The sequence below is a fragment of the Nasonia vitripennis genome, chromosome 1 (genome assembly GCF_009193385.2).
Source record: "Nasonia vitripennis strain AsymCx chromosome 1, Nvit_psr_1.1, whole genome shotgun sequence".
Classification (NCBI taxonomy): domain Eukaryota; kingdom Metazoa; phylum Arthropoda; class Insecta; order Hymenoptera; family Pteromalidae; genus Nasonia; species Nasonia vitripennis.
This window is the reverse complement of record NC_045757.1, coordinates 19,854,058-19,867,493: the sequence shown is the minus strand read 5'-3', so window position 1 is coordinate 19,867,493 and position 13,436 is coordinate 19,854,058. Positions and strand designations below refer to the sequence as shown.

At 40.2% G+C, this 13,436-nt stretch overlaps 1 protein-coding gene across 4 annotated transcripts in view; it reads right to left on the bottom strand.

The window, feature by feature from the left end:
* The window catches only part of LOC100117951 (crustapain), a 42,573-nt gene extending 30,608 nt beyond the window's left edge, over positions 1-11,965 (bottom strand). For 2 of the 4 annotated variants that reach the window (XR_004344407.1, XR_004226678.2), the window contains exons 1-5: positions 11,830-11,965; positions 11,413-11,500; positions 11,186-11,338; positions 11,044-11,094; positions 10,674-10,814 (exon numbers count right to left, since the gene is read on the bottom strand). Coding sequence is in view for 2 of the 4 variants with exons in the window: in XM_031923345.1 (XP_031779205.1) it covers positions 10,764-10,814; positions 11,044-11,094; positions 11,186-11,338; positions 11,413-11,493 (336 nt within the window). In the remaining 2 variants the exon portion in view is untranslated. Of the gene's footprint in view, positions 1-10,332; positions 10,815-10,885; positions 11,095-11,185; positions 11,339-11,412; positions 11,501-11,568 lie in introns of those variants that run through there. The other 2 variants (XM_031923345.1, XM_032595775.1) reach the window with 2 other exon arrangements.
* Between the last annotated feature and the right edge of the window lie 1,471 nt (positions 11,966-13,436).

Genomic DNA, 13,436 nt, shown 5'->3' with positions numbered 1-13,436 from the left:
CTGTGGGTTCGTAAATAATTATAAAGTCCTTTATTATGAAGAACACCATCATAAAGCAATCTTGAAATTTTTTACTTCTAGTATGCGATAAATCACCTACTCAACACTGGTTGAATTTATGTTAAGGATCACAATATCATTATCAATAATCACCAGTTTTGTTTATTTGGATTTTATAGCACTGCGTTGCTTAAATTTACGTTTAGGACACGCTTATCCGTGACGTAAGTATTTTTTTTTGGCATCGTGTTTATCACCCTCACTGCGCTCGGGTGTTAACTTCACCATACCAGAAAGAAGTAATTACGCCAAGGATAAGTGTGTCTTAACGGATTTAAGGCAGTCAATGCTATAAAATATTTTACGATATACGCATGTCTACAGTGACATTTTCTGGCGTAGTAAGGGTGCTCAACTCGGCATGCCAGAAAGCGTCACTTACGCCTTTTGTATCGTAATTTACGGTTTCATTTATTTATTTGCCAGAGTACACGACATGTAAATTTACATCAAATCATACATAATATGTAATCAGTAAAACCTACATCTTAAAGAGGTAATCAAAGTTAGATGTACATAGGTCTGGCCTTATAAACTAAAATTTATTTGAAACCTCAATTATGCGTACGAACTTATCTATACAAAAATTCACTTTTACAAAGTAAAAGGTTTGGTGAGTTTGATGCATTCTGTACTACCGTACATGCCAATAACATAGTTTCGTTTAGAACGCAATTACGCATTAAAAAAACTGAGATCAATCAAAAAGTGAAGTTTATTGCTATTTTCTTTTAATCATAATATAGCAAACACAAAATAATATAGTAAATTATGTTATTAAACTTAAACGAAATTATGTTTATACCACTCTAACCTCAAAATCACAACTTAAAATATCATATGCAACCCTAGTGGAAAAAAATGTAATAAATTGTAATAAAACGTAAAAAAATGTAAGAAACTGTACTTTTTTGTTGGATTTCGGACCTTTTTTCTCATACGTTTTTGTACACTTTCTTACATTTTCAGATTTGTTAACTTTTTTTTATATTTTATTACATGTTATTACATATGTTATTTTACCGCCTAATATAGTCAATATATTTTTTTTAATATTAATTTTATAATAAAAAAGGATGTAAGCAGAAGTAAGAAAATAAAAAAGTCGCCATTTTCTTATATAATATTACGCTTACAGACGATTTTTTAACTTTTTGTTATACTTTCTTACATATTGTTACATTTGTCGTTTCAAAGAAGAGACCCCCATGAAATCTTGAATCGATGGATTTGTAATAAATTGTAATAAAATGTAACAAAATGTAATAAAATGTAGCAAACTGTAATAAAACGTAAAAAAGGTCCGAAATCCAACAAAAACGTACAAAATTGTACGATTTGTTACATTTTCTTATATTTTATTACACCTTATTACATTTTTTATTTCCACTAAGGAACGTGTGCATAAAGACTGCATTCTCAAAACGAGAGTTTACAGCACAGCCGAAGGCTCGTGCTGTAAACTCTCGTTTTGGAAATGCAGTCTCTCTGTAACTGTTGCATAATATACTATGTTTACATGTACAGTAGTTCAGAATGCATCAAACACGCCAAACCTTTTACTTTGTAAGAGTGAGTTTTTTTATAGATTTTGTAATACTCACGCAATCGAAGAAAGGCTGTTAGATACGTAGCAAGCGTTTTCCCGAACCAACAGGACCGATCATCGTTCATCAGCCGTAAGTTTATCATCGACCGCTACCGCCTTCGCCTTGTTACTTTTTCCTCGAAGAATTCGCGGAGGCACGAAACGCGCGTATTGGCCGCGCTCCAATTACAACCGATGAAAGTCGTAAAGCCGCGATTTATGCATCTTATACCGCCCGAGGGCGAGATTGATCTATACATCTTCTTATATCTTCGTATAATGATGATATGGCAGATCTTAAGCTCTTTGTGGGAGCAACGAGCTTTTTCGTTGCTATTTAATGCAACAGCTTTTTTATTTCGAGTCCGACTTGGAACAAAAGGAATGAAAATTTGTGTTGCTGAAGACAGTTAATCTATGGAAGGATTGAGACAATAAATTTTTGTCGGCTGACCTACTGTCAAATAAGCAATGAGATTCCATTTTCCAAAATTTCTCGAAATGACGATATACCAGTTTGCATTTTAACTTCTTATAACGTTGGCGCAGATATTATGAGTGATATTAAAATTAAGTTCAATTAGGTGTACTTGATTGGATTTGTAACAAGGTTCAGTAATCTTCAAACTTTAAAAATATATAGTGTGTTTTCAGATGCGATTCACCTAGAATTAAAAATCACATCACGTTTTTCAATACCCAACGATACGCAGAGCTACCAATATTTATGTAAAATTTCAATTTCACATTACGTCGCCATACCCACGGAGCTGATGCACCTCATACGAAATAATACCACACCGTCCCATTGCTCCTCTGCCATTTAATTCGAACAATACACGCCCGCGTCCGAAAAGTCGTAAAGCAGTCTGAGGATTTACAAGTTCGAGCGGAAGCCCCGCGCGTGTGTCTTTTTCGCACGCGAAGAAAGTGTGTCTATACGTACGCGACCGTTACGTGCTCACCTTAGCCCGCGGTAGCTTTCGGCTGCTTTCGAGAGAAAACGCTGGGCGAGACGAAGTTTTACATACGCGAGAGGGATTTCGGAGAACAAGCTGCGTTGTTTTCCACTGCTTTATGGCAGTTTTTACGGCGCTGCATCGGTGCGGTGTACAGTACGATTAATCAAGCGCCGAAATAGGGATATTTGTTCCGCGCGAAAGGACTTTTATTCGGTCTCGATTTGGCCTCGTGTACGAAATGGCGAATCGAAATTTCAGTCACCAAAAAGAAATGATTATCTCTTTTGGGAGGAAGAGAAGCGAATGAAGTGATATACCTTTACGACCGCAAATATCTGCTGCACCTTAACTCCGGGAGCGTAAATTTTGAATATTATTTTCGATGCTCGCATTGACGTCATCGATTAGCACTTAACACCCCAAATATTCAACGGAGTAGAATATGCCCGACGGTTTATACGTCTTTAGGAAGCCATTTGAGATAATGGTCGCATGATTTCAATAAGCGAGAAACAAATACTCGAGCATAACTGCGCACAGCATGACTTGTAATGAGAAACATGTTAATTCTTTCAAACGGAAATTAAATTTTTTTCAATCGTATTATTATTTTTACAAGTTAAAAACATAAATTCAACATCGATTTTCCCGTGTACATGAGTTATTAAAAAAAAATTAACTTACGCAATTTTAACACTTTCGAAGTAAATCGTTTTCGGTGATAAATCAATTATATAGTAATTACAGAGCTCGAAATTTCATCGACATGTAAATATGCCTGCTCAGCGCATATACCCACGAGTATAAACGCGAAATTCACGGAGCATTTACATATCGAATTTTCGGAAACGCCGCGCGGCGACCGGGTTATTTTTAATTCGCGACGAGCGCAAAAATAACCACGTATAGCATACATCGGCTAAGTGTATTTACGAGGCGTCACGCGCCCGAAGAATCGTTTAAAGACGGCGGAGGTTATGCAGATGAGGCTCCATATATCAGGAGATAATCACGCGAGTGTAAATGCGCGCAACAATTATTTCGCGTGAAAAAAGTGCAATTACGCATCGGCGGTGGCACGAAATTTCGCGCGGCGGCTCGTTTAATCGCTTAAAAATTGAATCGCAGCGCGGCGGCTATCTCGCCTGTGCGCGCAAGAGGATTTTTTTTCGGCCGACTTCGTGCGCATAAGCGTGAGTGCGCGAATTGATAAAATTGTAAATAAGGGAAGAGGCGCCGCGCTGCTTATCAATGCAAATAAAACCGCTTATTTTAGGCTTTTTCGAATATTTATTGCGCTTATGCGGGAATTTTATATAGAGATGCGAGTGTGGCTTGAATAAATATAGGTGCATAACGAGAAGAAAAAATCACCCGTGGTGTCGTACGTTACAGAATCAGCATCAGGACCTGCAGTGCAAGTAATTTGTAAAGTATATTCAAAACACGAAGAGAAAATTTAAAAAAGCCACATTCCATCTTCCTGTCAATTTTCTGCAAGCTGCATGACAGAGATCACTTGTATATGATCTATTATCGTTTGGCAATGAAAAATATAATGCATAGTAAAGCCTCACAAGGGATCATAAAGGCATAATTATTTACTATACGTTCCTCTCCGAAAAATGCACGAAACACATCAAGTGAGCGCGACCTTTCAAAACGATACATTGCAATAAATCTATAAATCAATCAAGCCGTGCAAAAATCAAATCCAATTTAGCATCAATTATCACCCGACCACTTTCACTCCAGCGGAATGCTAATCAATCCGGAAACGCTCCGCACAAGAATTCAAGTTCAAGCTCGAGGATAGGTCGAGGCCGCGCGTATTCAGCTGTCCTACACTTCAGGTGCACGTATACATATACGTTCGTTCGTCGAACCTTCCAGTCCACGCTCAAAAGGACGATCAATCTTCCGCGGCGCACGCGTAATCGCTGACGTTTCATTAGGGAGACGCGCAATCGCTCTTTCTCTTTAAAATATACGCGCACCTATAGATATATGTATACGTGTATACGTATATAAGAGTTGCTATTGAGACGCGCGCGCGCGATAGAGAGAAAAAAGGGGGGCTCGAGTTTCGGGAAGGCGCGCGAATCAAGTTGATTTTGCACAGATACGATGAGCCATTAACGCGGTTTCCATTAGCCTTTTACGCTCGGATGATCTTTGCTCGATGGAGTAATGAATTTTTTTGATTCGTGTTGAATGGAGCCATGTGGAAGAGATTCAATGACGCGGTTGTAAGAACAGACAGCGATTCCGGGTGTAATTTATCGGAAGAAAAAATCGACTTCCAAGAATTTCAAGGAATCTTAAGATCAACTTCTAGCGATACAAATGAAATTATTGTACAGGTGCTTCTCTAACGAATTTTCGCCCAGGACCTCACCCCCCACTCGAAAAACCCCCTCGAATACCAATAATCATCGCAGCGCCGGCGTAATATCTCTCCAAAAGCGTATCACTCATCCGAAAATTCCGGCCACCTTCGTATTATATATACACATCCTCTTTGCCTCTTAGCTCGCTCTCTCCCCTCGGCTGCAATTACCCCTCCGCGAACCTACCCACTTCCTCAGCCGCGCAACGCCCGAGGTAATAATCGCACTCGCAAATGAAAGAGCAGAAGCAGCCTCGTACCGGGCGCGAGGAGCAACCTGTTGCTTCTGCCGCCGCCCCAGCGGTGTATGATTTGTCGGTTATTGATGGGGTCGCGGGTCAAAGCGATCGTTCGCTTCGGGTGTTGCTGCCGTTGCTGCTTTTGCCGTGTATACACGCGTGCATCTAGCTATATGGGGAAAATACTCGAGAGAGATTTTAATGCTCGTGTGCAGGAGTGTACTCGCCGTGGCAGGTTCGAGCGCAGGCACGATATTTCGCCGAGGGGCAGGCGGGCACGTGGCAGAGGATGAACCTCGTGCCGCACATGCACCAGCTTCTAGCTCCAAAGTATTGGGAGTTTCATGAGTGTTGAGGCACGAGTTTTTCTGTGCTAATTTTTTGAGCGTGGATGGTAAGTGAATACCACAAAATAGGTGTGTAGAATGCATCGATTAATGATTCCTCCCTGATATGCCGAGAACGCGTTAATAACTATTAGAAATATAGCAACCCAACGCAGGCGAGCAATTGCCAGTCATTAGCAATTATAGCATATTACGCCTAATAGACCCTCAATCGTGTGAGAGCACACACAGAGCGCAACGGTAGCAACGCGCATAAACATCGGGCATACTTTCTCGCTAGTGATAAGTGAATATACTTAAAGGGCGTATATGCAAAATGAGTTGCGAGATTCACGCTCGCGCATACAGCGTAGCTTCGGGGCGCGGTGCTTTTCTATACTGATCAGCCGGCAATTTAACGTACACGTGAGCGCATCGCAACGATGCATTCGTGATTCGCGTGACTAATGACTATTGATTTGCGCCACGTTCTTCTTACGAGGCTGCTACTCGATGATTGGAGAGAGCAATTATTCGGTGCAGCGGTGTAAATTACTCATTAACATATTTGCTTTATGCGCAAAGTTTTTGTTTTGCGAAGTATTCCTTTTTTTGTAAGTAATTTGCGAATTGAAAGATTTTATAATTCTTACATATACAAATCGTTTAATAATTCTCATTCGTAATACCAAAGAATCTAAAAGTCTGATTGACAATTTTTTTCGGTTGAATTATTCATTTTTAACGGTATTGTCAGAAGCTTTGGCTTACGTATGGCATATTTTGTGAATCTTCACAGTAACTTTTCAAGTACAAAAAAATAATCACTCAAGTTACAACTTAATTTATAACTTAATAGTTATAATTTTAATTTAAAAATTTTAAGTATTAACTCAAGTCATAATTTGGGTAGTAACTCTTTTTTAAATAATATTTAAGTCATGACTTAAGTTGCAACTTAAGGGGATGTCGACTCAAAAGATTCGCAAATCCGCCACGGGGTATTTTGTATTTCCAAACCTCTAGACCAAGACCTCGATTTTTCGAACGTAAAGTTTCCGACTCTGTTACAATGCCGCTACCCTAAGCAGGTCTTGGGCGTTGTCGTCCAGATCGGACGGGTGGGTGCCTATCACCACTACACAGCGCGTCCTTAGGTTGCGAATAGAGGAACAGCCCCTGAGAAAGCTGCGAATAAATTGAATAAGCAGCCGCGGACAGCCGATAGGAACAGGCGTGGGTGTGATGAGCCCACACTGTCGAACGCATTCATCTAGAAACACTACGCAAGCACCACAACAAAAAAAAACACTTCACATTATCTCTTATCTCTCAATCTATCTCTTTCATCAAATATTACAAAAATGGGCAAAAATCCTGCTGCCGAGGAGGATGCGGGAGCGATGACAACTGCCCCGAAAGGGGATGTGTAGAATGATTCGTCACCTGGTCTTACGCGGTAACGATGCCAGCGAAGGCGCGCTGCCTTGCAGGGGGGCGTTAGGATGCGAGAATGAAACCGTAGTGTGTCTGACGACGAGTTGACACTGTCCTTGTCAAAGTCGGAAAGCTCTCATACTTAGTTCTAGAGAGGTATGGGGGTTATCACCTCTAGAACGGTGGACTCACCTGCGATCGGAACAGGATCCGAAGCGCGCAGGTTTAACATAACATCATGGCTCAAAAAAATCAAATCCGAACCAAAAGGGACTTAAGGGTCGGAACTTGGAATGTTCGCAGTCTATACAGAGCAGGTGCGTTTAAAGAACTCGTAAAGGAAGCTGATAGGTACAATCTAGATTTGGTAGCAATACAGGAATCGCGGTGGCCAGATGGCGGAGTACTAGCATCGGGTAACTTCACGTACCTGTATGGGGCCGGGAGTGGGGGATCTCTAGGCACCGGATTTCTCGTAAGCAAAAGCATCATACATTCGGTTAAAAGTTTCAAATCCGTCAATGATAGGCTCTCGTACATCATTATCGAAGGTGAATGGTATAGATATGTATTTATTAATGTACACTGTCCTACGGAGGACAAAGAAGAAGAAGCTAAGGATCTCTATTACGAAACTTTAGAGCAGGTAATCGACCAGTTCGCGTCTTACGACACAAGAATAGTATTAGGCGCTTTCAATGCTAAAATAGGTAGGGAGGAAATGTTTAGGCCTACTATAGGTAAGGAAAGCCTGCACGAAGCCAGCAATGATAACGGTATTAGGGTCATAAATTTCGCGGCGGCAAAAGATCTTATAATCAAAACTACGTGTTTTAAGCACAAGAACATACACAAGGCAACGTGGACATCACCGGACGGGGCCACACAGAACCAAATTGATCATTTCCTCATTGAAAAAAGACGTCATACTAATGTTCTTGACATAAGGGCTTACAGAGGGGCAGATAGCGACTCGGACCACTTCCTAGTAGTAGCCAACTTAAGAGCTAGACTAGTAGCGAATCAAAATAGTAAGCGAGCAAACAAGGTAGAAAGCTTCGATATTGAGAAACTACGAGATAGAACAGAGCGAATTAGGTACCAGATAGAAATTAATAACAGGTTTCAGGCACTTGAAGAAGCAAACACATCGCCGGAGGGGAATGACGAACCGAATAGCTTATGGGGGGACATCGAGAAAACGGTAAAAGAGGTCGCGAACAAAGTACTGGGTAAAAAGAAAAAGCCAAAGAGCAAACTATGGTTTGACGAAGAGTGCGAACTCTGGTTTGAAAGGCGTAAAAAGGCTAAATTAGATAGCTTACAAAATAGAAGCGATAGGACCGTAGAAGAGTATTCTAACGCAAGGAAACAGACGAGCGCGATCTACAGAATTAAGAAGCGGGAGTACCAAAAGAATCTTATTAGGAGAATAGAAACTAACAGTAAGGAAAATAACCCCCACAAAATGTACAGAGGGATTAACGCCATCAGAAAGGGTTTTAGGAGTAGAGCGCAATTGATGAAGGACGAAAACGGGGACCTCGTAACAAATGACAACGAATTACTGTCGCTGTGGAAAAATTATTTCGATAAATTATTAAACGTGCACGAAAATAGCGAAGAATTAGGGGAGGAAATTTACACTGCTGAACTCCACGTGGAGGAACCGAGCTACCAAGAAGTAGAGGCCGCGATTAAAAAACTAAAAAACAACAAAGCCGCGGGAAATGACTCTATACCAGCTGAGTTACTCAAATATGGGGGCGTCGAGCTCACTTTCAAAATCTATAAACTAGTATGTGCCATCTGGAAAAATGTAACAATACCCGAAAATTGGAAGGAATCTATCATTATACCGATTTTTAAAAAGGGGGATAAGACAGACTGGATTAACTATAGGGGTATCTCACTTTTAGCAACGTGCTACAAAATTCTGTCAAACGTAATACAAGCTAGACTCACTCCATTCGTGGAAGATATAGTAGGAGATTATCAGTGCGGATTTCGGCGCAACAGATCGACGAGCGATCAAATGTTTACCATAAGACAGTTGTTAGAGAAAAAGTGGGAATTTTGCGAAACCATACACCAACTATTTATAGATTTTAAAAAAGCGTACGACTCTATTAAGCGAAGCAAAATGTATCAAATTCTAGTACTTCTCGGTGTACCGAAAAAACTCGTGAGATTAATTTAAATAGGTCTGAACGCAAGCACGGGAAAGGTCCGAGTAGGCGGTAATGTATCAGAACTCTTCATGATACGCGATGGTTTAAAACAAGTGGATGGGCTCTCTACGGTGCTGTTCAACTTAACGTTAGAGTATGCCGTTAGAAAAATGCAAGTTAGCCAGCTGGGCGCAACGCTTAATGGAACAACGCAGATACTAGGCTACGCAGATGATTTGGATATACTGGGGGATTGTAGGGAAACGGTAGCAAGAAACGCGGAAATCCTCATAAAAGCGGTGGAGTATACAGGGTTAGAAGTGAGTGAATCAAAAACGGGGAGGAAGATCTCAGAGTTGGGAATTTTACTTTTGAAAAGGTTAGCGAATTCAGGTATCTGGGTACGACCATAAATGATAGAAACGAGATTAATGTCGAAATAAATAAGAGACTCCATTCGTGTAATGCTTGCTTCTACGCCGTGAGTTATTTACTTAAGTCGCGGCTGTTATCTAAAAACGTTAAAATAAGAATATACAGGACAATAATACTGCCGGTGGTTCTATACGGGTGCGAAACGTGGGCTCTCACTAAGCAGGCGGACAACCGTTTTAGGGTATTTGAAAATAAAGTCTTGCGAAAAATATACGGGCCGAAGAAAGATGAGGAAACCGGGGAATGGAGGAGACTACACAATGATGAGTTACACAATCTGTACGTGTCACCAAATATTAACAGAATAATAAAATCGCGCAGATTGGGATGGGCAGGACACGTAGCGAGAATGGGAGACGACCGTACGGCAGCGCGTGTCATGAAGGGCAGGCCGATGGTAACGCGACCTCTAGGTAAACCTAGAGGTAGGTGGGAGGACAACGTAAAAGCGGATCTAGTAGAAATAGGACGGGTGGGTGTCGATCGGAGAGGTGCATCTTGGGTGGGGGTTGACACAAGATAGGGCAGCGTGGAAGGCTTGCGTAGATGAGGCGATGAACTTTCGAGTTCCAAATGCCACTTAAAAAAAAAAAAAAGTTTCCGACTTATTGTAGAATGGCTGATGCACACGCGCGCGCGCACGCACATACATATACGGATGAACAGGAATTAAAAATCAGGATGGGTTTACAGTGGAAATAATGATTATTTTTAGAACGCGTGGATTTATCAAGTATTTTGTACTTTATTTCGTTTTAAAACTATACGATGATAAACGAGTGGTCACCAGAATCACGCACAACCATCGATCAATTATTCCAGATTTGAAGTGACTATTTATGTTGGATCACTTTAAAAAAGGTTGAGTGACCGGTACACGGCGGCCTCTTACATCTTCCACAACTCAGGACAAATCTGACTACCCTAATTAGTCCGCGGCTTGCGCTGACTAATTCTCGCTATTAAGATTGCGCACGGCAGCCGGTTTATTCAAGCGATGAGAGGCGCGACTCATCTGAATGATCATGCGAACGAAAATGCGCGAGTAGCAACAAATAGGTCTTACCCGCCAGAGTAGATTAATCGACGCACTGGAGGAATCGATGGAATATAAGTATGAAAATGAGCGATTTTCTGGAGTTTGGTTTTGCTGTTCTTAGTCTGGCCTTATGAAGGCTTCGGCTTTCTGCTTGTGTTCGGATTTAGACTGAAAAATAAATATTACACGGATTAAGGATTTGTCCTTTGCATCGATGGTAGGGAAGAAACAAAGCTTAATTGAATATATATCATATGAAAGCTTTTATTGTTCAACTCGAAAATTATTTAAATATCAGCTTGGTTGTATTCGAATAGATCATTTTAACGTTTTATAGATACAAATCTTTGGTAACACAGATAACGATTACTTTAACGATAAACTATTCAGTCTATACCTTCTGCTCCGGAAGTCTGAGCCCGTGCATGCTCTTCAATTCTTCGGGGGTCTAAATAAGTACACAAAAAAATTAAATTGTATCTGTTACCCACTCGTACACCTTTTTCAATTGGTTCGTAGTAATGCAACACAAAACTTACCCTGTCAGCGAAATGGTTGATACCAAGCGAGAAAGACACTTCTCCATTGTTGTACTTAACATTGTGTTCTTCTACTTTTTTTTTGGTATCTAAGTAAATTTTGTATCTACGTTGTTCTTCTTCCGGGTTCGCGTATTTTTTGTTAAACTTTATCTGTAACGAAGAACGATAGTATTATAAATTATATTTTTAGAGGCTACTCGATGATACTTTTATTCGAAAATTACTTTGTATTGCTCCCATTCGTCATCTGCGAGTACTTGAACCACCACGACGGCCATCAACAGTGCAACAATTAGGAACTTCATGTTAATTCTGTAAATGTTTATGATTTTTAATAATTTTTTCAGGAAGTGTAATATTTATAATAATCAATTTATTACTATGTAATAATTGACGTTCTGAAACAACTGATTCGAAAACGCATACGCCGGTCCAAGATTACATTAAACAAAGCTAGCACATTTATATAATGCAAACAAGAGTAAAAAACTTATTTCATATAATACACAATCGAAATTTATAGAAATGATTTATTTTCAGATTTACTTCGTGTTTTACATTTTGGTGATGTAACGTTATTCTCTATATTTCAGCACGATTTTTAGCACAAAAGTTAATTATTCGATTACGTAGTTTCCTACCTTTTGTTTGGACTTGAAAATTATAACAGCTACGTTATTTGAAGCCTGCTTAGTTGTTCCTCGACAGCGGAACCGTGACTGACGAAGAATCACGAAAACTCTGAGCTTTAAGTCGTCGGCTACTGCGTAAATGTGATAGTGCAAGCTGATTTAGGAGTGTTCGTATTCACCAACACAACTTGCAGTAGAACGATAAGCAATACAGCAGTGATCAAAAGTTTAGGAAAATCCCAGACCATATAACTATATACACTGGTTACTCATCTAATTGGCAACTATAATTGATCGTTAAAAATGTCGGCGGCATAACAAAAATTATCTGATAAAATTTAGCTAACCATGTACTATATAACACTGTAGATCATCGCGAAGTGATTAAAAATATGTGCTTCATTTGCAATAAATTTGCATTCGAATATCTTATTGTAGACTCTTCGCACAAATCATGAAGATCTACCTACTTGACAATTAGTTTTGCTTTCTAAAAATGAAAAACTCTTTACATCTCTATTAACGTATCTACCTGAAATCAATAAAAAATAATCATATTTCCTACTTTTCCATCTAAATATAGGCCCCAACAAACCCAGCTCATTAGCACAGAATATGTAATCTCTCCCACGACTGATTTCTCAATACCTCTACTCGATCAATAACACCACCTATCTCCCAAAGGATCCCCCGCAAGACTAATGACGTCCATCGCGCGTATCCTCTAATTCCATCTAATTGCCATTAAACTCGTCCACGTAATAAAGAAGGATCGCCTAATTAAAAAACAAACGAGCCTCGCCGTGAGGAAGAAAGCAAAAACTAAAAAAAGTAGAGGACCTCCCTATCCGCGCACAGATAACATCCATAATCGGAGCCTCGCGATCTTATCTGCTGATTTATGAATCGCGCGCGCGAACGGGAAGCCCGCGATATTCGAACGAGCGGCACTACTACGCGGTCCGGGGGACAATTTGTTGCACGTCCCCTCAAGTGTGGGAGAACGCGAAATTTCCGTCGCGCGCTGCTCCCGGGGTTATAAAGAGGGACGCCGCAAGCGCAAAAGTCAAAAGTTAATTATATGCGTCCAAGCAGGGGCTGTAAAACAAATGGCTGCACACGAGTGTCTCGTGCTTTAAAATTTCATTAAACCCGTGCTTTACGGTAGTTTTTTTGTTATTAATTACGCCGCTGATTAATTTGCGCTGCTGCGGTGACACTGATAAATTGTTTGTATACGCTTACGTACCGAGTTGCTATGATGTAACGACGGGAGACGATATCTGGTATTTTACTGGTGCCGATGGAGTTTGTATTTGGAGGAAAAAGTCGGAGTTTGTTATTGGTAGCGGGATTACTCTTACGGAGCATTGATGACACTTACGCTTATCGACATTGATACCGATTTGAATATTTATACTCTAGCTCCCTGACATCAATACTCGATAGCTTCACTATCTCTTGTAGAAATAGACTCTGACGAAACTGCCTTTTTAAGTCCTACACTGTGTCAAAATTATCGACTTCAAACAAGGAAAGTTCAATGAGTCTCTTAAAATAAGATAAATTCGAAAAAATCTCCGAATCCAGAAAACGATATTTCTATACTTTCATGA